This window comes from Rhinatrema bivittatum, chromosome 13 (assembly GCF_901001135.1).
Source record: "Rhinatrema bivittatum chromosome 13, aRhiBiv1.1, whole genome shotgun sequence".
Lineage (NCBI taxonomy): Eukaryota > Metazoa > Chordata > Amphibia > Gymnophiona > Rhinatrematidae > Rhinatrema > Rhinatrema bivittatum.
Window position 1 is genome coordinate 77,213,476 of NC_042627.1, and position 23,863 is coordinate 77,237,338.

The following is a 23,863-nucleotide window of genomic DNA, read 5'->3' on the forward strand; positions in this document are numbered from 1 at the left end:
AATAAATAAATAAATAAATAAAATAGTATTCAGAGTGAGTGCTTGGTTAGTATATCGGCCACATAAAGGAGGTGACAAGAGAACACTTTTGGAACCTGTACCAGTCTCTGTACAGGATGGGATGCAGAGTTTCCGTTTGTCCACACACTGGTAAATACCAGCCCCTATTTCACACGCAACCTTTTGAACAGTATAGCTTTCATCGGAAAAATTCAAATTCCCTTTCACCAAAGCCTCAATCAAGTAGGAGACAGATGCGGCTACATGCCTTTGTTCACAGTCGTTTTGCTATAAGCATTTTTTTTTTTTTACAAAATCCATTATTAAGGCTCTCGTAAAGAAAAACTTCATTGCATTTAATTCAGTCTTTGTTTTCAAACATAATGATTCTTTTGCTGTTGATTTCATTTACAACTGTCGACAAAAAATATTGCAAGAAAATATTATTCTGTAGATACAATACATAGGCAAATAATTAATGAAAAAATATACACGTAACTCTGTAATGGACAAATGATAATATTGCCATGGATATATCCCTGTATTATAATAACGTATCAAGCAATAACCAATTGCTTCAGCATATTTTTTCACCAATACAAACAGCACCACAAGTACAGTGAAAGCCCACAACTGTGGACGTATTGTACAGTACTGACAGGGAATGGAGAGCAATCTTTACAGTATGGAAGTAACACCATCGGAATTGGGAAAATAGCACCTGTTTCTTGCACAGAACATTTCAGTGAAACAAGACTCTCACATCTGCACTGCTACATCGTATGGCAGGGTGATAACCTCAGGAATATTCACAGGGTCTTTGTTTCATTTTATCATGCATTAAAATATGCCCCAAATTATTAATGCCACTTATCTCTTGCAGGAAGTTCAAACATTTCAATCCACATTGCCATTTTCAACCGTTATGTGGACTGTAATATTTGGTCTTCTTGCAAGAGATAAATGGTGTTATTAGTTTGTGGCAAATTTTAATGCATGATCAAAAAACCCCCAAAACATTAAAGGTGAACGACAGACCAGCGATTACAGATAAGACATCTGAAAGCCTGGACATTTGTGTGCATTCATAACGTCAGGTTAAGGATTCATTGATCTGCTGTACGTAGGCTTCCCTACCTTTTAGAAGATACTTTTCTTATGCAATATTTCCTGCGCTAAAATGGTAACTTTTAAACAACTGTGCAGGCGGCTTGCACAAATGGATGCCACCATTTTATAACACACATGCCTATGATATAAAATCAATTGTACACACAGACGTGTGCTTGTGTGCGCAAATGCCGCTTCGACCATGTAGGTAGACGGATTTTATTAGATACGAGCACCAATGCAATTACCAGTATCCCCAGTCCATTCCCAGTTCGCCCAGGTAAAGGCTCCCGACTTCCTAACCCCCCAATTAACCTTCCTCCCTTTTACCCTATTAGCCCTGACCCTTCAGACCCCACTGACCAGCCCTGGCCTTTTTTTTTATTTTAAAACTTACACGCCGTCCATAGCGGAAGTAGAGTTACGCAGAAGGGGACCCCGGCGTGCGCTCATTTCAAGTGACCTTCCTGGAATGCCCGTGCTCCACCCAGACCCCGTGGTTTGTGCGCATGAACTGGCAGATAGGCGCTTCTTAAAATCCATGCGGGGCGCGCATATCTCCTGGCTCTGGTGTGCATAGGGCTTCTAAAATGTCCTTTTAAGATTTCACTGCAAATGTATTCCTGTTTTCTTCCCACTATACGGGAGCATGACCCGTGTAACATGACGTCAGTCCACGTTTTTGTAACTGTGGCTCCTGGTGACGGCATCCGTCTTCTTGCCCTCTTCTGCCCCCTCTCTGAGCAGAACTGCAGTGCTTTGCTTTCTCTGCTCCATCAGCGCAGTGAGCAGGTACCGAGTGCCCGCACTGACTCTGCTCGCTTCTGACGCCTTCCTTGTAAGGTAGGTGGGCAGCATTTCTCTTCTGGCAAAGAGCTGCTGCCTCGTGGTGTTTTCAGGTCTAGGAAGGTGAAGCAGAGCTGAGCTGTTCAACAAGACTTAAGGTTGGTAGGCAGTGCAAGTTCACAAAGGAAGGCAAATCTAAATAACCACTTTACTGAAAGCTGCCCTTCTCTACAAAATAACAAACTGGAGACGTTTGCCTTTCAAGCTGCTTGCAAACCCTCACTGTGTGTTTTCTGAGCTTTTATATGGATGCAGTAAACGGACATTGGAGAGAGAGGAGATGGGATATGAAGCTTGACTGGCTGACAGTTTTCTATTACCTTATAAAAAGAAACCAGACACAATAAAAGAGCAGGAAGACTGGAAGAGGTTTTCATTTCTGGTGCTTTCTTCACGCACCTCGCGGCTTCCATCTCTATCAGAAGCAGACGTCATGAACCTTCATTCACAACTACAGGGGGTTTCCTTCTCCCAGCTCAGCCTGGTCATCAGAACAGGGGCCGCAAACCGAGGCTCAACATCCACCACAAGTCAGGCCACCAGGTGACCCTGTAGAGCGATGGCTGAGCCTTCCCCTTCCTCCAGGGGATGTGACTCAAACGCGGATCCTCCGATTAATGTCTGTGCACCGGGAAGCCACCGGCTCAGCCCACCTGAGAGATATAGGATGGTGGCGCACTGCCAGACTGCCACCGATTTCTTCAGGGTCTGCATTTACACTTCGTCCTTCACGTTAGCTTCCTGTGTTCCACTCTGTGGCACGGCCCATGCTGTCGGGGCACAGCGGTCTCGCCCTGTCTGCCTTCACGGTGAGAACGCAGGGCCGAGCATGGCCAAGAGCGATGAAGAGATGACCCCGGGGGCTCAGGAAGCCATCAGACCTGGTAAGAATATCATTTAACAGTCATAAGAGAGAGAATGTGCCTCGCTATCCCACGCTTCAGGTCACTGTGGTTAGACGCCGTCTACCTTCCAGGAAAGGAGGCAGCTGGATTTGGAGTAACAGTGAGGGTGAAAAACATCTCCAGTGCTGCACTGCTTTGCTATCAGAAAGAACACAAAAGTCCTCCGGATAAATCATATTTAAAATTTCTCTCTGCTCCTCCTAGAACCTCTTGGGAGACTGAGAAGCAGCAGGAAAGGTTATAAAGAGAGGCCCCGTCATGCTGGTTACCAGGACGTGCATCGGAAGGGGCGGGCAAGACGGGCACCAGGTCGGGGGTCGTCGGCGCACCTTGCTTCCACTTTCACTGTCTTTTGTGGCCACATCATTGGTGAGAGAGCCCCCGTTCCCACCCCCCCCCCCCGGGCAAGCTACCCCATCAGAGAGAGACCCCAGCCTCTGAGGGCCTGGGGTACAGCGATCGGATGTGCTGAACGAAGCCGTGGATCTGTCAGTATGCAAAGGGTCCTGGTTTTAACGTTGCAGGGGGTAAAGCATCAATGCAACATGCAGCCTTCAATAACAAGTCTGGGCTTAAACTGAAGCGAGAGCCTTTCAAACCTCAGCACCAATCTCACAAATAGCACCAAAATAACCCCGCCACAATAGCACCATAAATTATTCAAAATCCCAAAGCTTCTGGGGGCTTAGCTTACCCTGATATGGAACTTGCTAAGTGTACAATCCATTAACCCCCTTTACCTTGTGGGAACGTAAAGCACAGGAGGAGGCACAGCCCATCCCCCCATGTACAGGACCCTACAAATTGCTAATTACAGTCCCCCAATCTCAGTTTTCACAGTAACTCACGTTCCAGTGTATTCCAATACTTGCTTTTTAGATAAATGGTTAGAGAGAGATACAAGTATTAAAATGCAATGTGCTGTACAATTACTTCCCCCTGCACAGGCCTGGACCTCCAGATTCAGCACCGGCGGAAAGCCATTTTATCCTTCTGATCCCAAATACAAAAATTGTGCCAAGTTTTTCGCCCAAAGTCATCACATATAACTTCGATGTTCCTTCATTACTACAAAATAAGAAAAAGAATACAAAATGCCAGCGTCCCTCTGCTAAGAGAGTCAGGGCAGAGTGGTAGTGCTCTGATAGCAGAGTCGCGTGGCCCAGACTGGGGTTCCTCTGATGATGGAGTCCAGGGCTACACACAGACGTAGGCCCCTAGATTCCTGGGCTTGAAGTCTGCCCCAGTCAGAGAGGGTTAAACATACAACACACACTGCTTCCCAATGTGGCGACACTGAACTGCTTTTCAAGCAAGTGTGGCCGGGCATGTGTTGGGTCAGATTTTCAATTCTGCGTGTGTCGCTTCTCCCCCCTGGAAACCCAGCTGCAAAAAAAAAAAATATAGCAGGGGCAAACTTTTGTATGCAACAATTTCCGAGAGAACTCACTAAAACTGCACTGGCGTACGTTGGCTTTCTGCCCCCAGTAAGTTCAGACAGAGTCTAGAAGTACAGTAGAGTAGGCCGGTTTGTTTTCCCTTTGTGCTCTCTCTGTTACGGTGATAAAAAAAAATAAAAAATTAGAAGGCTTAGCCCCAGAAAGGTTAACGCACACATGCAAAAGCCAAGCCAAATGCTGGCAACCTGTCTCGATGGCCATCACCGTAGCGCCACCGCGCCTTGAAAGAGGGATCAGCCAGCAGGGTGTCCGGGGTCTTTGCTCTCTTAATAAAACTCAAGTTACTTCCTTCCTGAGGCCAGTAGTTCTGTCTAATGCAGATGCTGAGTTGCAGGATATTGGAATAAACGGAAGACGAGTGCTTCTCTCTTTATATACAGACAGACCGACACTGACAGAACCTATCAACCAATCTAGCACCACAGGGGCAATTTTTAGTAGTCCGTTTAGGGGCAGAGTGTGGTTTTTCCTTTTAGAAATTTGCTTCTGCTGGTCCGTGGACCCAGCACTCCCCCTTCAGATTTTGCACTTCCCTTTTCTGTGGGCAGAACGTTTTGCATGCATGCATACTTTCCTTCCCCCCAGGAATACCCCTGTGCCGTGAATCCTGCATTTGCTTTTTATCCATTCTGAAGAAAGCAATATTCAGGCAGGCCAACCGACCTGGAGGAGCGACTTGGAAAATTATCCTCAAAGTTTTTTTTTCACAGGGATGTTAGATTAAGGGTGCGTTCTGCAAAGTAACCACAAGTTACGTATGATTTTACTTTGGCTATGAATTCTGGCTACAAGGCCAGCGACGTACAAGTCTTGTCGCTCAGTGAGTCACTTAGTCAGCGAGTCCTAAGGAGAAACACCAAGACGTTACGTTCCGGAAGCTGAGCGTCGTAAGGCTGACTCATCCATTCTCTATGGGGCACTTTTAAAGATCCTGCTACTCACGGAAGAGCTGCAGCTCTGGGACTACGCTACAGGTTCTGCCTCTTTAATGACCTTAGCACCTTTAAAAGTGAATGGCAGCTTAGGCCAACAATTTTACCATTAACTCTTCGAAGCCTGCGGCCTCTGCGTCCCCTCCTCCCCTCCCCCCCATTTTACCCAAACAAATTCTGACACCAGACACCAAGGGGTAAAGTATCTGAACATCTGTAGCTACCTAACCACTGCCAGAACCTCTGCCACTGAAGCAGACACAAAATAACAAAGCAGGGGAGGTCATTTTCAACGGAGTTACGCGTGTAAATGGAACCATGGTATCGTAGCAATTTTCAAAAGCCCATTTACGCGCTTAAAGTGCACTTACCAGTTTTAAGCAAGCAAATCCTTTTGAAAGTTACCCCCTTAGTGAGTATAATCACCTCTAACTCATCACCTTGCCTTTTATGCTAGCAAGCCAACCAGTGGCTATTCATGTATTAACTAAACACAGTAACGAAAAATGTAATAACGTTGACAGCACCCAGCTGAATTCTCTGCGGGCTGTGACACCTTTTACACTCACCAAAATACAAATGGAGCAAAAGATGTCATAGTACAGGAGACTTGGAGACTTGCGTGTGGGCTCAGCTGGTGGTATTGTCCGCACATTGGTTTCATAAAAGCTGTCACAGCCAGGACTGACCTGCAAAGGTTCGCCTCCTTGAGATGATGGTTGTAAAGGTGAGCCACTGAATCACTTTGGTATATACCCAGCCTGCAGAGATATTTTCATGTCTTAGAAGGTAAAGCTTTGGAATGCACCGCCTTGTCGTTCCCTAATGAGACTTCCAGCACTGGGACCTGGGAGTCTTTCATTTCCGCAGAAACGTCTGTAGTACTCCAGGCTCTGGCACAGATTCTGGCTTTGTTAGCTCTTCCGTTCCAGTTTGCTGGCATAGAAGTTCCTGCACGTCTGGCAGCAGCGCTGGTACCACCTCATGTCCTGGCAGAGGTTCTTCTCTCGAATCACCAGGCAGTACACCGTCCATTGGTCCCCCGTGCACTTGTACGTAAGGGCAGCTGTCAAGAAAACAGAGGCGAGGAGAGCCGAAAACATTAGGCAAGGCATTGTGACGACCAGAAAGGAAAAGCTTCCTAAGAGCCTGACCATGACTCCCCCAATGTGGCACCGACGAAAGTCCCAAAACGTACAGTGACATGGCCCACAAAATGCTATGAAACGTGCCACCTGGCACAGGTAGCTAAGTGCATTTCAGCACATTTGTCCAGGCACCCTGTATTACTATATTCTGGTGTATTAATGCCAACTCTATGTACTGAAGTCAGGGAGCAATGCTGCACCATTGTCAGCTAGATGAGGCTAATATATGTCTGCGTGTTTCCTAAGAAAAAAAAAATAATCAAGAGCACGAGTTAGATTAAAACAAAATAAAAAAAAATGGTTTGCCTAGGTACAAATCCATGGGTACACCTTGCACTGAATTTTCAACAGGAAATTATGTACATAGCCACAACCGACCCCTGGATTTCACATCTGTTTTTTTCCTGCAGGCATATTTTTCCTGGAAAACACGTGTACATCTGAAAATGCAATCTACACCTGCTGCTTTCCAATCCCACGGAACATCTCCCCTAAACCCAGCTCAAAGTGTGCTCGCTGCAGACATCCTTTACCCTGGTAGATCACTATTGAAGACGGTCCTCATAATAGTGCAGGTAATAAAATATGGAGCATAAAGCAATGTAGCAAATGTCATTGAATAATTGCAGGCACTACGATTTCTCTGGGACATGACAAGCAGTTGTGGGCTCAGGAGTATCTATGTTTCTTTCACATTTTGATGTTACAATCGATCAAATAATAATTTCAAACGCCAGCACAGAACAACAAAATATTTTGAAATGTTTTACATCTCTCGGCAAAGATCACCACATCTGGTAGCTGCAATGCTAGCTGATCCTGAAGACCAAGTGGCGGGGCTTCGTATGATTTGGAGCTCTTTATGCTTACATGGCTTTAAAAAAAAAAAAAAAAGAAATCAGGGAAGCTGGATGTAGCCCTGGCTCAGCCACAGGGCTATGCACGTGTGACGCTCCTGTCCGTGGGCATGCGTAGGTGCACCAAAGAGGTGATGCCTTTGCATCCCTGGAACCAACGGACTCCATGTCATCTGGACAGGCTCGGCCACTTCTGGTTTTAATCCACTGCATCTACAGACTTCACTTCCATTTTTCCTAAAACAGGCAGGACTAGAAGTCCCCAGGTGCCGGGGGGGATAAAATCAGCCCTGGATCCGCCGGCCCAGATGACCACAAAGTCAAGTGGTACCACTAACGGGGGAGGGAAGGATAATAAGTGCTGCATGGGTAACCCCCAGCTAGCCACACACACACACACACGGCACTGAAAAACACTTTCCTTGCTGCTGGTCACTCCCATAACCACCCCGGGGGAGGAGATGAAGGGAACAGAGGAGTAAAGATAAATAAGGTCAAGATTCGCACTCACCGAGCCTAGGGGACGTAATCGTGTTGACGTTGATTTTTTCATTGCAGGCTTCCACGTGGCACTGCCTGTAGGCCGCAGGCTTGGACAGCATGGGGCACTCGTTGCCATGGCGTCCGGTCACTCTGTGCATGCACTGAACCACGCGGGACTGAAGGCCTTTCCCGCACGTCGCCGAACACTGGAAAGGACACAAAACCCATGAGCTGCAAGCGGGGGCCGCACATATGCCACACACACCCCTCCCCCCTCCCTCATCTGGGGGAAGGCCCGCATGTTGTTTTGAGTGTCAGAAGAGAACAATGAGCAGTAAAGGTGAAAGTAAAAAAAAACGAGATGGTTTTATCAGTCCTGAGGCAGAAATGATTTCCTCTGACCTCATTGTCTGGGTGAACTTGTGTAAAAACATTCGCTGTTCCTGTGTGGACGCAATCTAACGGCCCTTCCTGCTGCGTCAGACCCATGGTTCAGGTGTCTTCAGGAAGAGGAGAGGACAGGAAGACTACAGAGGGATCGACCTGCCGCCAGCGCCGCGGGCGACGGCAGCATCAAGCTGTGGCACTGCAAGTGACGGCAGCCACGCTACGGAGAGAGGGGGCTGGGGCGGCGAGTGTTATGGTCCCAGGAAGATGAAGTAAACTTCTGACTCTATTACTTGAGAGCACCCCTATAATGTAAAAAGTACAGCAAAAGAAAAACCATAAGCCATTCCAGAGATAAAGACATTAAATAAGGCAGATTTATCCAACACTGAAAATCCTCCCCATCTCTTTCCTCCTCCTGTGATGATTTCCTGTGCTACAAAGGCACAGGTATGGGCTCCTTCCACCGGGCAGCCAAACGTTCTCAGGGCACAGCTGGGTCTCCCCGTTGTTATGTGCATGCACAGAAATACACTTGTGATTTGCAGAGGGGGAAATTCAGGTTCAGCTCAGCCAACAATGAAGAGGAAGATTTTATGCTTTTCAATTTCTTATGTAATGCTGCTGGTTATTTTGATTTTCATTAGAACAGCGGTCAGGCAGGAAATTAAAATAAACCAAAGAGCGTGCAGACGGTGACACAGGCTCTTGGTGGAAGAGGAGAAGCCATCACACAAAGCAACTTATGGGTTTCTGCCAGGACATCCTTAGCACGTGGACGTAACAGGACACAGAAACACACATTCTGCCGTCTCAAGGTTGCAGTAAACTAGTTCAGGAATAAAACTGTTGCGTTGTGTCTGCAGAAAACCCTCCAACAGCGCAAGAGCTCAAAAACAGAGAGAATGAAGGGTCCTGGAAGACGCCTGGCTAAGGGGAGGATTTGACTTGGAGGGGTGGTGTAGGGCACAGAACTGGAACTCAGAACCCCTGAGGACAACTTACCTTATCTCTAGGCCTCAAATGGCCCAACTGTAATTGGGTGAAAATAAGAATGACCTCAATTATGAGCAACTACGGTCATTAGCAGCTGCTCTACAAACATCATACATTATCAATGAACTGCTTATGTGCTTCGTTTTCTGCCAATGATCTTCGTCTCTTACCGGCTGGGAGACAGGGCATAGTAACAGTAACAACGGCACAAAAAAGTCCAAATGGTCCATCCAGTCTGCCCTGCACGTCTCATAAAGTCAAAGCAACCGCCGCTCCTTGCAGGTTCCCCCATCTCTCGGTTTAGGGTAGTAACTGCCTCTCTGTGCTGGTTACCCCCAAGCCATAGGGAAGATTTATAAAAAACGTCCTTTTTCACAGCTGTGGAAAACGCAGACTAAATAATGCAAAGCTATCTTTCCTAGGGCAGAAATGCCGGCATGGCCACTTGGCCTCTGGCCTTCATCAGCAAGTGAAGGGCCATCTGGGAGATCTTCCACTCAGGACAGTACTAGGAACACAGACACAATGGAGAGAAAAGCCTTCCACCGTCATGGAAACCAACAGCAATTCTCATCCCCCCCCCTCCCAGACCAGACCCAGCACAGGGCGAAGAGAAACATGGCACGGCCTGCTGTGCTGCATCAATCTCCACAGGAAGGTGTACAGAACGGAAAACACCTGCAATCCAGAGAGAAACAAAACAGGCCATGTCCTTTTCCTCATATTTTCCAAGTGACACAGGCACCCAAGAAGTGCTTGTAATGGTTGGATAACGCATGACTCTCCTACAGTTCTCAGATTTGCATTGCACAAGCTTTCTTGATTTTAGCATCCTCGGAGCAGTATGTGGTCTAATAGTGGGTCACTACCACCCATATACTGTCTGACATCACCAAACAGCCTCGTCTGCCCAACGCAGCCCAGCTCAGGGAGGGGGGAGCAATTTTTGTAGACCGAGCTCAGCCCAAGAGCCATGAGCCGAGCCAAGTCCCTCTAATTAGCACAGAAAAAACACACAGAAATACTCTTTTCAAACCTCACGGAAGGCCATTCTCAGTAGCCCGCGTGGCTGCAAAGCACGCAGAACTTGTGGCTAATGCTGAAAGGGGAATGACCCTGTCGGTTTCCCTTTGATACGGGGATATGAAGAGCCTGCACAGCTCTGCGTCTGCTATTTTCTGTGAGCATTGGGCAACACCACATGCCCATTTCAAAATGCAGCTGTGCCCTAAACATCTTCCTGCTCCCCATCCCAAGAACGCCTCTGTTTAACCTGGCTAAAAGGTGTGTGCGTGGTGAAAGCCTGAGTTTCATGTCAGCAGCTGAGAGGGCTGACATGAAACTCAGCTGACATGACAGGACAATAGAAATGGTTGAATTCCTGTGAAAATTCTCCTTTTCTTGGTTTTGCCCATCTCAGTCCTGTCAGTCTCCTCATCACTTCTGGTTTCCTGTGATCTTTTCAATTCTCAGCTTCTCCTGTCCCATTTCTCTTTTGCCATCTCTAACTCTGCTCCCTGCTGCTTCTTCCTTAGCTGCTCCTTCCTTAGCTTTCTCTCACTCGCTTCATTCTCTCTCTCTCTCTGTCCCCACTGCCACATCCCAGGCTCTCCTCTCACCTCTATATTGTAACACTAGAGGACTTCCCCTATGTCTCTGTAACCTCCTGGGCTCTGCACCCTTCTCACCCCTGCGTCATAACACTAGAGGAGATCCCCCTGTGTCCCTGTAATCTCCCAGGCTCTGCTCCCCTCACTCCTATACTGTAACTATTACCCCATGTCCCTGTAACCTCCTGACCTTTGCTCCCCTCACCTCTATACTAAGACACTAGAGGAGATCCCCTGTGTCCCTGTAACCTCCTGGGCCCTCCAGCCCTCTCACCCCTGTGCTGTAACACTAGAGGAGATCCCCTGTGTCCCTGTAACCTCCTGGGCCCTCCAGCCCTCTCACCCCTGTGCTGTAACACTAGAGGAGATCCCCTGTGTCCCTGTAACTTCCTGGGCCCTCCAGCCCTCTCACCCCTGTGCTGTAACACTAGAGGAGATCCCCTGTGTCCCTGTAACCTCCTGGGCCCTCCAGCCCTCTCACCCCTGTGCTGTAACACTAGAGGAGATCCCCCTGTGTCCCTGTAACCTCCTGGGCCCTCCAGCCCTCTCACCCCTGTGCTGTAACACTAGAGGAGATCCCCTGTGTCCCTGTAACCTCCTGGGCCCTCCAGCCCTCTCACCCCTGTGCTGTAACACTAGAGGAGATCCCCCTGTGTCCCTGTAATCTCCCAGGCTCTGCTCCCCTCACTCCTATACTGTAACTATTACCCCATGTCCCTGTAACCTCCTGACCTTTGCTCCCCTCACCTCTATACTAAGACACTAGAGGAGATCCCCTGTGTCCCTGTAACCTCCTGGGCCCTCCAGCCCTCTCACCCCTGTGCTGTAACACTAGAGGAGATCCCCTGTGTCCCTGTAACCTCCTGGGCCCTCCAGCCCTCTCACCCCTGTGCTGTAACACTAGAGGAGATCCCCTGTGTCCCTGTAACCTCCTGGGCCCTCCAGCTCTCTCACCCCTGTGCTGTAACACTAGAGGAGATCCCCTGTGTCCCTGTAACCTCCTGGGCCCTCCAGCCCTCTCACCCCTGTGCCTGTAACACTAGAGGAGATCCCCTGTGTCCCTGTAACCTCCTGGGCCCTCCAGCCCTCTCACCCCTGTGCTGTAACACTAGAGGAGATCCCCTGTGTCCCTGTAACCTCCTGGGCCCTCCAGCCCTCTCACCCCTGTGCTGTAACACTAGAGGAGATCCCCTGTGTCCCTGTAACCTCCTGGGCCCTCCAGCCCTCTCACCCCTGTGCTGTAACACTAGAGGAGATCCCCTGTGTCCCTGTAACCTACTGGGCCCTCCAGCTCTCTCACCCCTGTGCTGTAACACTAGAGGAGATCCCCTGTGTCCCTGTAACCTCCTGGGCCCTCCAGCCCTCTCACCCCTGTGCTGTAACACTAGAGGAGATCCCCTGTGTCCCTGTAACCTCCTGGGCCCTCCAGCCCTCTCACCCCTGTGCTGTAACACTAGAGGAGATCCCCTGTGTCCCTGTAACTTCCTGGGCCCTCCAGCCCTCTCCCCCCTGTGCTGTAACACTAGAGGAGATCCCCTGTGTCCCTGTAACCTCCTGGGCCCTCCAGCCCTCTCACCCCTGTGCTGTAACACTAGAGGAGATCCCCTGTGTCCCTGTAACCTCCTGGGCCCTCCAGCCCTCTCACCCCTGTGCTGTAACACTAGAGGAGATCCCCTGTGTCCCTGTAACCTCCTGGGCCCTCCAGCCCTCTCACCCCTGTGCTGTAACACTAGAGGAGATCCCCTGTGTCCCTGTAACCTCCTGGGCCCTCCAGCCCTCTCACCCCTGTGCTGTAACACTAGAGGAGATCCCCTGTGTCCCTGTAACCTCCTGGGCCCTCCAGCCCTCTCACCCCTGTGCTGTAACACTAGAGGAGATCCCCTGTGTCCCTGTAACCTCCTGGGCCCTCCAGCCCTCTCACCCCTGTGCTGTAACACTAGAGGAGATCCCCTGTGTCTTCTGGGCCCCGCTCCCCTGGTTACAGCTACACTGAAACAGCAGAGGTTCTCCTCCCCCTTCCTTATTTCTTCCTAGTAATGATAAATAAATCTTGTGCTGTTAATGTGCCAAATCTCCAGATACCCAATAGGTTTACATTAGCATCCAAAATACACACAACCCCATCTGCAATCACTTGCTAATTAACTGCCAGCAACATGCAAGTAAAGACCTCCTGCCAGAGGAGCAGACCTGCTTTCAATTACTTTAGGAGGGGGACTTGCTAGCAGACACATCCCTCAGGAGCGCTCCTGCCACCCCCCATGAAAGAGATCTAGATAGATTGGTTACAGCAGAGAGACCGACTGATTGGTAAAGGGAAAACCTTCTCCCGGGCTGACGCACCACTGCCTGTCCCAGGGCCATGCTGCGTCACAAGGAGACACTTTCAGTTCCTTAATATCACCTCATTGTCTGAACCCTGAGCGCCAGCCTGGAAGGAGGAACCGTTCTGAACAGGGCAACCACCGAAGACACTCAACTGCCTTTCTCCGGCTGACTTCAGGACTACTCTATGGCATGACCAGAGTTAGCCGGAGAAGGTCTGAGTTAGCTGAAACCTTATCCGGCTGCCCCGGCATGCCCCATGTTATCCAGCGTACATTTATCCAGATAAGCACCCGAAACGTTAAGAAGTCGGCAATCTGCAAGAAAACTCACAGGTTAGCCTGCTCGATGTCTTTGAAGATGGACCCCCAAAGGGATATTTCTAGGTAACAGGGAAAGGGAACTTTTAAATGATGCGAAGGGGTAAGAAATTCAAACACAAAATGTTCCCTATCCTGATTTCCATTTAGGGGGCAACCCTGAAACTGTCGGTACCGGGACAGGGTGCGTAGGAAGGTTTCAATCCCGCAGCCCTGCACGGATTCTGAAAGGGAACGGACTCGTGCACTTTGAATCTGAATTGCACCTGCGGACACTTGCACGCGCTCTCTGCGCAGGTACAGGGATTTCTTTTCATTGAAAATAGCAGGCGTAGATTTGAAAATGCCTCCCCGTCATGAACACCGCGTCCCCCTTCCCCCCAGGAATGCTTCCTCGCCGTGCGAGCCAATAGTGCGAGAGCGCCGTGGAAAAGCACCTGCATGCGGCCTTTTAGCGCCTTGGAGGGAAGTCGATGATCAGATGGGCATTCAATGAAGGTAAAAATGCTTTGAAAACTGCTCTCGTTGGCTTAGGCCTGGGAAACCATACTGAGGTCGTTTCGAAGCCATAGCCTCAGGGCTATCTCAACTGCCACCAGCCACCTGGCTACCTGCCAACACTACAGACAGAGGCAAGGTGTGAGATCCCGTCACACCGGCTCAGGGGAGGACCATTAGATTTAAGATCTTATCTGCTCTATTTAAATGTCTCAACCAGTCCGGCACAAAATCTCTCAGACTATTGATCTTCAGGTTTGTCACCGCAGGCTTCACTTATTCAAGCGTCCACCAAACTGCAGGATTATCTCTCCCTCAGGAGGAATCTGGCTCCCTATCTCGAGCAAGCTTTGTTGGATCAGCGACCTTGAGGTTCTCTTAGTGACTTGGTGCCCTGACTGTGCTGGCAGGAGAGGGAACTTTTACATTAATTATACTTTAAACTTTGTATTTGTTCGGTCTGTGCCATTTATTTTGATTGTTACCCGCTTTGCTGTCTCAGCAATAAAGCAGAAAATCAAGTTTGAATAAAGAAATCATTTTTCCCTCCAGCGATCACTGGAATGGAACTTGTACTCCTCAGGGACAGGAGGCAAACCCCCCCCCTGGGATTCCCTGAATCGGCTCCATACCCAAAGTCAGCAGGTCACGAGCCCACATGGTAAAATCAGGATACGCTACCAGAGCCGAAACCTGCACAGGTCACCTCAGGAGCGCTGAAACGTGCTCGTCAGAGGAGAAGACAACGAAGCCAAAACAGGCATTGTCTGGAAGTGAACTCAGACAGAGATCTCGGTCTGCTTTAGCCTGGGGGGTTCCTCTCCCGCCCCTGACTACCTGTCTCTGTCTCACCATGAACATTACATGAAAATTCTAATTTTGCTTCAAATATGCTAAATTCTCTTTTTTTTGTGCATTCTGCCACAAATAAATATACACACAGATATTTATTTGTGGCAGATAAGTAAGTAAATATTTAAATCTCACAGCAGAGGAACCAAACTGCAATTGGCCAGGCTTCAGATGGCCCATGGATAAAAGCCCAGCGAATGGCTGTTTGCACTGGTCTGTGACCGCCGACATCAGCTGCCAATGCCCCTCTGTCCTGGGCTCCAGCCCCCCAGGGAGAGTCCAAGGTACCTGGCTAAGGTGCCATGGAGGCAAAGGAATAAAGGGAAGATGACCTCTGAACTCCAAAACATCACCATGGGCCAAGCATTCTAGCCTCAGCTATAAAAAAAAAACAAAAAAAACAACTCGTAGGGAAAGAAACATCTTCTTTTAATCAAGAAACACAGAGCATGTTTCAGCAGAACTGCCGAGGGACGTAAAAGAAAGCCCATGTCCTTTCAGGAGACTCTGCTCTCTTGTTTCTGGGAAGCATCCCTGTTCTATTTCTTGTGCAGGTTTCACTCCTTTTAAGATGAAACTACTGCATAATTCTGCTACACGAAAATAAAGCAAACGCTCAAAGCTTTCATATTCAACTCTGAGCACTACCAAAAAAAAAAGCAGGAGGTTGCTGACGGGTAAGAATAAAGACGGAAACTATTTCCCACGTCCTACAGTTTCCCAGGTTTTTTTCTCGCTAGGTGAGAGGCTTATAGATATCAAAAATCAAACCGAAAACGAATTACACTCGTCAGAAAAGGGGTCAGGAGAAAGCAGCACATTAAAGGGGCTTGTGGGTGTTCTGCCCGGCTATGCAGGGCCTCAGAAAAGTCTGCACATACTTTGTTGGTGGAAATGTTTCTATGGTCCAAGCTTGGAAGAACGAAGACCTCGAAGGAACAACGCGTCTCCTTTCATGCCTACAGTATTGTAATATTTCCTTTTAAAAACAAAGATCACGTAATCCTTCCAAAAAAAGTCTCTTTCCAAGCGCAGAGCTCTGCATACTTGAGCTGTGACGAAGGTTCGCTCACTCAGAATATTTTGCGTCTCTCTCTTTGGCACAGTATTTCTCCATATAACACTATTCTTCTAGGAAATTCACTTTTTTCCCCTCCTAAATGTTCCCTTGGGTTGTATACCTGTGAGCCAGCATTTCATAGTCTGAGAAAATGATTAGGAACCAGTTGGCAAAGGTTGTCGTCCAGGCAGGTGGCTGGAGGTAATTTTTCAAATGTACAGAATTAATTCTGACAGGCCTTTGGCAGCCGGTCTAGGCAAGCAGTCTGCCAATTCTTCTGCTCCTTGGTCCTTCCACTGTTCACACCAGACAGCGAGAGATCCCAGTGCTCTCCCGCAGACACGTGCAGCCAGGAGCAGAGGCCCGTGAGCTCCATCCCTCGACTCTTCTCCAACAAAGTACATATACTGGATAAGTACCAATCATGGTACCAGAAGGATTTCCATATAAAGACGCTTCTTCAGTCGCTTGTGAATGACTTGTATCAACAATGGAATAAGAGTCATGAGAAGACTGAGATTTATTTTGGATTCATTGGCCACCTTTCACGTGAACATTTGGTTGACCAGCTGAAGAGAGTGGACCGTGAACGCCAATATTTGAAATGTTGTTCCTATTAAGCCAATAAAACAAACATTTATAACTTATCAAGTTTGTGGACTTGAACAATTTGCCAAATCATTATTTGTGGGTGTGACTGCACAGGTGATTGTGAGTGTAACTGCACAGGTGATTGTGGGTGTGACTGCACAGGTGATTGTGAGTGTGACTGCACAGGTGATTGTGGGTGTGACTGCACAGGTGATTTAATCCTCCAGCTTCTCTGCTTGGCCTTTTCAAACCACACGAGATACTGCCAGGCTAAACTTCTCTTGCACAAAAGGCCAGATGTGTCTGGGGACAGCATGCAAAGGGGAGGTTTGCGTGCACTTTCCTTCTGAAAATCTGTTCAAAGTGCCCACTGATCCTGGCTGGGCTGTTTGGAAAACTTCCCATTAAACCTTTTCTTTTCTACCCTGCCCCTCCCCCGAGATGCAGCTACATCGGGTACAAGCCTGAGGACGGGAGAGTCCAAGAGAAAGAAGAGAGCTTATGCACCAAACACAAACACACCCCCCAAAGCTTTAATTCCTACAAAATGAAACTATTTCCAGATAAATACAGCCCTTTCTCAAGGTTGCAGACATCCCCATGATTATGCACAAGGTGCTCACAGCCCAGCAAAAATCTCTGCAGACGCTGTTGTGACCTCTTTCTGGAGTGGAGATCCCAGCAGCAGCGCGGCAGCGTCCTCAGGGAGTTAATCTGGGGGCTCACGTTATGTTGCGAGCCTCTGATAGATGTCACACCGCGCGGCTTCCCAGTCCTTGTTCCACAGCCTCTCATTAGGGGCATTCGGTTTCTTTGCAAGAGAGCTGCCTCTCCATGGGACCCAATCAGCAGTTCCAGGAAAAGGAGCCCGCGTTGTTCTCCAAAGCAGATAAATCGCTGCACACACGGCACTAACACAAGCCAGGCAGCAGCCCAAGCACACGTCACTTCTGCATCAGTAAAGACATTTCTCACTAAGTAACATGGGGAGAAATCCTTTGGAGATCCAAGACCTCTAACGGTGAAACTTGGAGTAGCCCAAGTGGTTGGAGCAGGAGGCTGAGAACCAGGGACGCCAAGGTTCAAATCCCACTGCTGCTCCTCGTGAGCTTGGGCAAAGTCACCTCACTCTCCACTGCCTCAGAGGCAAACTTAGATTGTGAGCCCCCTGCAGACAGGGAACAACCTACAGTGTCCGTATGTAAATCAAATATAAATCAAATACAATACATAAATAAAAAAGCAACAATGGTGTAGCTGCTGATGCACCGGACAGTGGGATTGGGTCAAGTCTCAGGCTCTGGTGCTGGGTACGGTGCTCAAAGGTATTCACACAATGTTGTACACACACAGTACAGTACTGACAGGTTACACACACACACACACACACACACACTGTGACAGGTTATACACCATACAGTACACATACACACACACACACACACACACACTGTGACAGGTTATACACCATACAGTACAAACACACACACACACACACACACACTGTGACAGGTTATACACCATACAGTACACACACACACACACACACTGTGACAGGTTATACACCATACAGTACACACACACACACACACACACACACTGTGACAGGAAATGCACCATACAGTACACACACACACACACACACACACTGTGACAGGTAATGCACCATACAGTACACACACACACACACACACACACTGTGACAGGTAATGCACCATACAGTACACACACACACACACACACACACACACTGTGACAGGTTATACACCATACAGTACACATACACACACACTGTGACAGGTAATGCACCATACAGTACACACACACACACACACACACTGTGACAGGTTATACACCATACAGTACACATACACACACACACACACAGTGACAGGTAATGCACCATACAGTACACACACACACACACACACACACTGTGACAGGTTATACACCATACAGTACACACACACACACACACACACTGTGACAGGTTATACACCATACAGTACACACACACACACACACACACACACACTGTGACAGGTTATACACCATACAGTACACATACACACACACACACACACTGTGACAGGTTATACACCATACAGTACACACACACACACACATACACACACACACACACTGTGACAGGTTATACACCATACAGTACACATACACACACACACACACAGTGACAGGTAATGCACCATACAGTACACACACACACACACACACACACACACACACTGTGACAGGTTATACACCATACAGTACACACACACACACAGTACTAGAGGTGTGGAACCCACGAGGGAGGGAGGGAGGGAGTGATACTCGGTCTGATGCTCACTAATGGGGATAATGTCTCTAATGTCTAGGGAGGTGCCCACCTGAGCACCAGTGATGACCAGACGGTATGGTTTGATGTCGCAAATAAGATAGAGAAATCACACGAAGACCCGAGTTTTGAATTTCAATAATATGGACTTTGTCAAAATGGGGATGTATAACTCATTATGTGGCTAGAATGTAGCTGCAAACAGCGCTAAATATCACTGTTTTACTATTTAGGTGGATAACTGAAAAGTTATCCATCTAATTGGCTTTTGAATACCAACTTCACACTATACAGTACTGTGTCAGGTTAAACACACAGTACAATATATGACAGGTTTTACACACACACACACAGTGACAGACTGCACAAAAGTACAATATGTGACAGGTTTTACAGACACACACACACACAGTGACAGACTGCACACAAAGTACAATATGTGACAGGTTTTACACACACACACACACACAGTGACAGACTGCACACAAAGTACAATATGTGACAGGTTTTACACACACACACAGTGACAGACTGCACACAAAGTACAATATGTGACAGGTTTTACACACACACACACACACAGTGACAGACTGCACACAAAGTACAATATGTGACAGGTTTTACACACACACACACACACACACACAGTGACAGACTGCACACAAAGAACAATATGTGACAGGTTTTACACACACACACACACACACAGTGACAGACTGCACACAAAGTACAATATGTGACAGGTTTTCACACAATACAGTGACAGGTTACACACAGTTCAGTACGTGACAGGTTTTCACACACACACATACACACACACACACACAGAGTGACAGGTTACACACAGTACAGTACGTGACAGGTTTTCACACACACACACACACACACACACACACACAGAGTGACAGGTTACATACAAAGCTTTTTCTGTAAATTTCTTGCTTTTATAACAGACGGCGAGATTTTGCAGGGGCAGGAAACAGTAAGGGAAGCGAGGGCGGGCACTGCAGAGCAGTGCACCTGGAAACGAGCTGTAAAACGAGGCTCTGGGAAGCAGCAGAACCGAGGAACGGGTGCTGCTGCTCCCCTGGCACAGCCCCTCCTTTGCAGATGTTCCTGCCTGCAGCAGACAGCCCCGTTTTTCCTGCTAAACCTTCCCCAGTGCCTCATAAAGACACTGAAGCGGACTGAGCCCAGCACTGGCAAAGTAACTGGCTCACCAGTCAGAGAGTTAAAGGCTTTCCTGACATCCTGAGGGCCCCCTCTCTCCTGCCCCTCCGGGCACCACCGCGCAGAATTCGGTTTCCCCTGCTCAGACCCCGCGGGCCTCTCACTTCAAGGCTCTGCACCTTGGGTCTTTCAGTTCAGTTCCCATTCCTTTGCCCACCACGGATGTAAAACTGAGCTCGGTTCCCCTGCCTTGCCCAGTGAGGGGTACGGTCCCTGCTCCCTTGAGCCCACAATGTTCCCGACCACCAGAAACAGCGCGGAGGGGCCTTTTGCACTTTATCCTTAAACCTGGGACCCCCATCCCCCTCCCACCCCCAGCGGCACCTTTCCTCTCTTCTGTAGTGCGAGGTGCAGCCTCCGTGCCAGGCAGTACAGGAACTCGGGAGAGAGCAGCTTTGCCCTTCTGGCTCAGAGACCAACAGGACCCCTTGTTCTTTGGGGGACAGAGTTAGTTACCTTCGCCCACTCGCCCGTCTTCCACTCGTAGCACTCGGCGTGGTCCTCGCATTCCTCCTCTTCTCGTGGCCTGGCGGCTGCATCACATTTCCCTTGGGGGTTCGTGCAGGTCACCGTCCTCCTCTTCCTCCCCTGGCCACAGCTGGTCGAGCACTGCAAAGTAAAAAAAGATTCATTACCCTCATTCGCAGTCTGCTTAGCAATAGGGGCAGAAAGCTGTGAGCGCCTGCTGGAGTCCAGGGAGACTGAGAGGGATCCTGGAGGGGGCCAGTCCCACGCGACGCCATTCACGCCATTTCCCGCAGCGCGTTTACAGGGGGTAGTGAGCGGTGGCGGTGAATTCTTCCGCCGCGCTACCCTGGACGTAACGTCTAATTATTGTGCTGTTCAACACGGGGGGGCCTTACAGCACAGCGCATCAGGCTCTAGTTTTGGGACAGCTCAGATCTGCAGGTTGGCGGTCGGTGCTCGGTAGGGAACATGCAAACCACGCAGGGCTGGCTACCCCTGCTCCTTGAGTACGGCCCAGCTTTGAAAAACGTTTCTTATAAAGAGCAGAGCCCAGAAGCAGGACAAGTCATTCTCACTGCAATGAGTCGGGCTGAGCGGTTTGTGCAGTCCTACTGCCTCTGCAGGTACCTGTACTCCTGCTCACGCTATGCTGGGCTGGAAATGCTTTTGGAGTGCATCCGAGATGTTGCAGGGATCTTCCCTGCCTGCAGCTCACAGCCAGCAGGGACGCAGCGCTTGCTCTCTAGCTTTCTCATTCAGTCCTTTTGCAAGTTCATAATTCTACCACTGTACTCTAAAAAAAAAAACAAAAACCGTGCAGCTGACAATGAGCTCGCCTGCCATTTCCGTGGCGCCAGCGATGGGCAGCCACGCTGAGGCGTGCGTTTCTCGCAATTGCGCTGGTTGGTGCTTTGCCAGGGCACTCAGACTTCTGACCCCACGTCTGTGTGGCAGAGTCCAGACAGATTCAGTCGCTTTATTACTATTTTGATTTTTATCCATAAAGACAGGCAGGCCCACTGGGGCTGCTCCCTGCAGCGTGCCCTCTGACCTAATGCTGCTGTGCTGGAGCGCTGCCATGCAGGGTGCTGTGTTGCTCCGTCCTCTGCAGGTCATGGCTGCACGTCTGCCTAGCAGAGGGGAGACTGTCTGTCCTAACACAGGGTGTCTGCCCAGTCCTTCAATCAACCTTTGGCGGGTGAGGCGAGGGGGTATCTTAAACCTCCAGTGGAGCACGAGAATTCTGAGAAAGGAGACAGACTCTGGGCACATAAATGTTGTAATGAACAAGACAGTCCCTAGTCCATTCCTGCAATCCCATTTACTGGAACTTGGGCACTTAAGGCTGATACCTGAAACAGACCTTAACTGCCCTCGCATGGGCTCTTTGCAGATGGGGAATGGCTCCCTTTTTACTCAGCGAGCTGACATCCTTGGCTCGCACGTGCGCAATCGCAGTTACTCTGTGTGTCCCAACTGCACTGCTGCAGCCAAGTAATAAAAGTGGTGAGAGATGCAAAGGGCCCCTCTCTGGCTCTGTATCCCGCCCCTTCCAAGGATCCTTCCACAGACGGCTGACGCTGAGAAGGCGCTGTGAGCGCCAGGGCTATCAGGCCCCGCTTGGAGTGATGTCTGCTCGATGTACACGGCGACAAAGCCTGCGCCGCCCGAACGTAGCCTGCCTGACTCAAAGAACAAAAGCCAGGAAGGTCTGACCTGCTAACCCCGTCAGGAACATGAAACACAAGTGTTTATGACCGGGAGCGAAAGGAGCGAGCCTTGAAATTCTTTGGGAAAACCAAAAAAAAAAAAAAAAGAATCTGGGAAGCTTTTCACTCTGTTATCTGCGCCCTGCTCTGGACTCCGCAATGACTCGCAGTAAAGGCTTCTGGGTGACAGCGCTGCAGAGCGCAGGATGCGAGAAACCCGTGGAGGGAGGGCCGCACCATTACCCAGAAAATTTACCACAAGTTGCAGCAGGGAGGGAAGGGGCTGCACACGTAAGATCTTCCCAGGGCGGTGATCAAAGCCATTTCCATGCTTTCCCCATAAAAACGGGCTTTTATCGAACCGCAAACAGGTGGGTGTAGGGGCGGGAGCTCCTGGGGCGGCGCCTGCTCTTCCTTGGGAAAAGCACCTGCACAGGTGAGCAGGTGTAAACGTGTGCGGACAGCGCTCACGGGGAAAGCATGCGGGGAATGTCACTTCGAAAATGCGCCTCAAGTCTGTGGGATAAGAGAGCGCCAAGGACTCTGCAGGGCGGCAGGCAACTAGAAAAGCAGTATTTCTGTTCTGAGAGGCCTGCAGTCCCTGTCCCCCAGGGGGGCTCTCGCAATCCAACCGGGCTCTGATGCCATGTGACTGGGGCAAGGGCAGTGTGGAGAACGGCGCCGACCGGGTCGGGTTCCAGGGTGCGCCCGCCCCCACCGCGAGAGCACCAACTTGCATTTCAGGGTCCAGGGCGCTGGGACCTTCATTTTTTTATCTTTTTAGCTTGGGGGGGGGGGGGGGCAGGGCCATGATTGTACGTTTGGGGGAGGAGGGGGCTCACTTTTCTTTTGGGGGGGGGAGGGTAGTCAGAGCCACCTCGATGGGGGGGGGTCAGCACTGACCCCCGCTCAACCTCCCCTCTTTGCTGGGATGTTTTTTTCAGACCAGCGGCCCTTTAAGGTGGATGGTGGTCCCGTGAGGTTGGCGCCGCCATCACGTTAAAGGGCCGCTCGCCGAGCTCTTTTGTCCCGCACTCTTTGGCCGCAAGACAAAAGATCGGGCCACGTACAGCCACGATGTCTTTTCAGGGAAGGGGCCCCGCCATCCCGGTGACAGCCCCCTTACCCCCCCGCAATAGTGGGACCCCCGCTCCTGTGAAAAACCCTCGTGGCTTAGCGCATCCAGGGGTAAGTTTGTACCTGAGGCAGAGGAGGGTGACGGGATTTGCCCAAGGTCACAAGGAGCAGCGGCGGGATTTGAACCCTGGCCCAGTAGGACACTGCTCTCCATCCCCTGGGCCGTGCAGTGCGTTATTTCCAGGTCCTGCCCCTAATCCCGCGTGCAAGCCACTCCCTTGCCTGCTAAAAACTCATTTCAATCTTTGGAAAGTGAAGTTGAGCAGGGAGCACGAGGCGCGCTACCGCTCCCAAAATAATTCATTTTCTCCATCGGCGTCGAATAATCAGCACCTCCGTGACAGAACTCAACCTGAAATGTGCAGCAAATGGCCAACACCCACCCTTTCAGCAGAGGTTTCTATGTGATCAGCAGGCCTGTGTGTGCGTCCTGTGCAAGGGGATGCGAAGGGTTTATTTTTATCCTTAATCGTGCCCACGCTCCACAAAGGTAGGAGTGGAACCTTTTTTAAATTTGTTCAAAACCTGCCAGCGGCAGCAAGACACATGAACGGCTCCCTCAGAACCTCGACTTGCAAGCAGCACGGGGGGTCCCTCCTAC

The 23,863-nt window shown here is 49.6% G+C and overlaps 1 protein-coding gene across 5 annotated transcripts in view; it reads right to left on the reverse strand.

Annotated features, from left to right (window-relative positions):
- Window positions 1-335: 335 nt before the first annotated feature.
- ADAMTS17 (ADAM metallopeptidase with thrombospondin type 1 motif 17) overlaps window positions 336-23,863 on the reverse strand; it is a 161,260-nt gene continuing 137,732 nt past the window's right edge. For all 5 annotated transcript variants that reach the window (XM_029575629.1, XM_029575631.1, XM_029575630.1 and 2 more), the window contains 3 exons: window positions 20,405-20,557; window positions 7,770-7,947; window positions 336-6,319 (listed from right to left, as the gene is read on the reverse strand). In XM_029575629.1, the coding sequence (XP_029431489.1) occupies window positions 6,168-6,319; window positions 7,770-7,947; window positions 20,405-20,557 (483 nt within the window). In that variant the 3' untranslated portion in view covers window positions 336-6,167. The remainder of the gene's footprint in view (window positions 6,320-7,769; window positions 7,948-20,404; window positions 20,558-23,863) is intronic.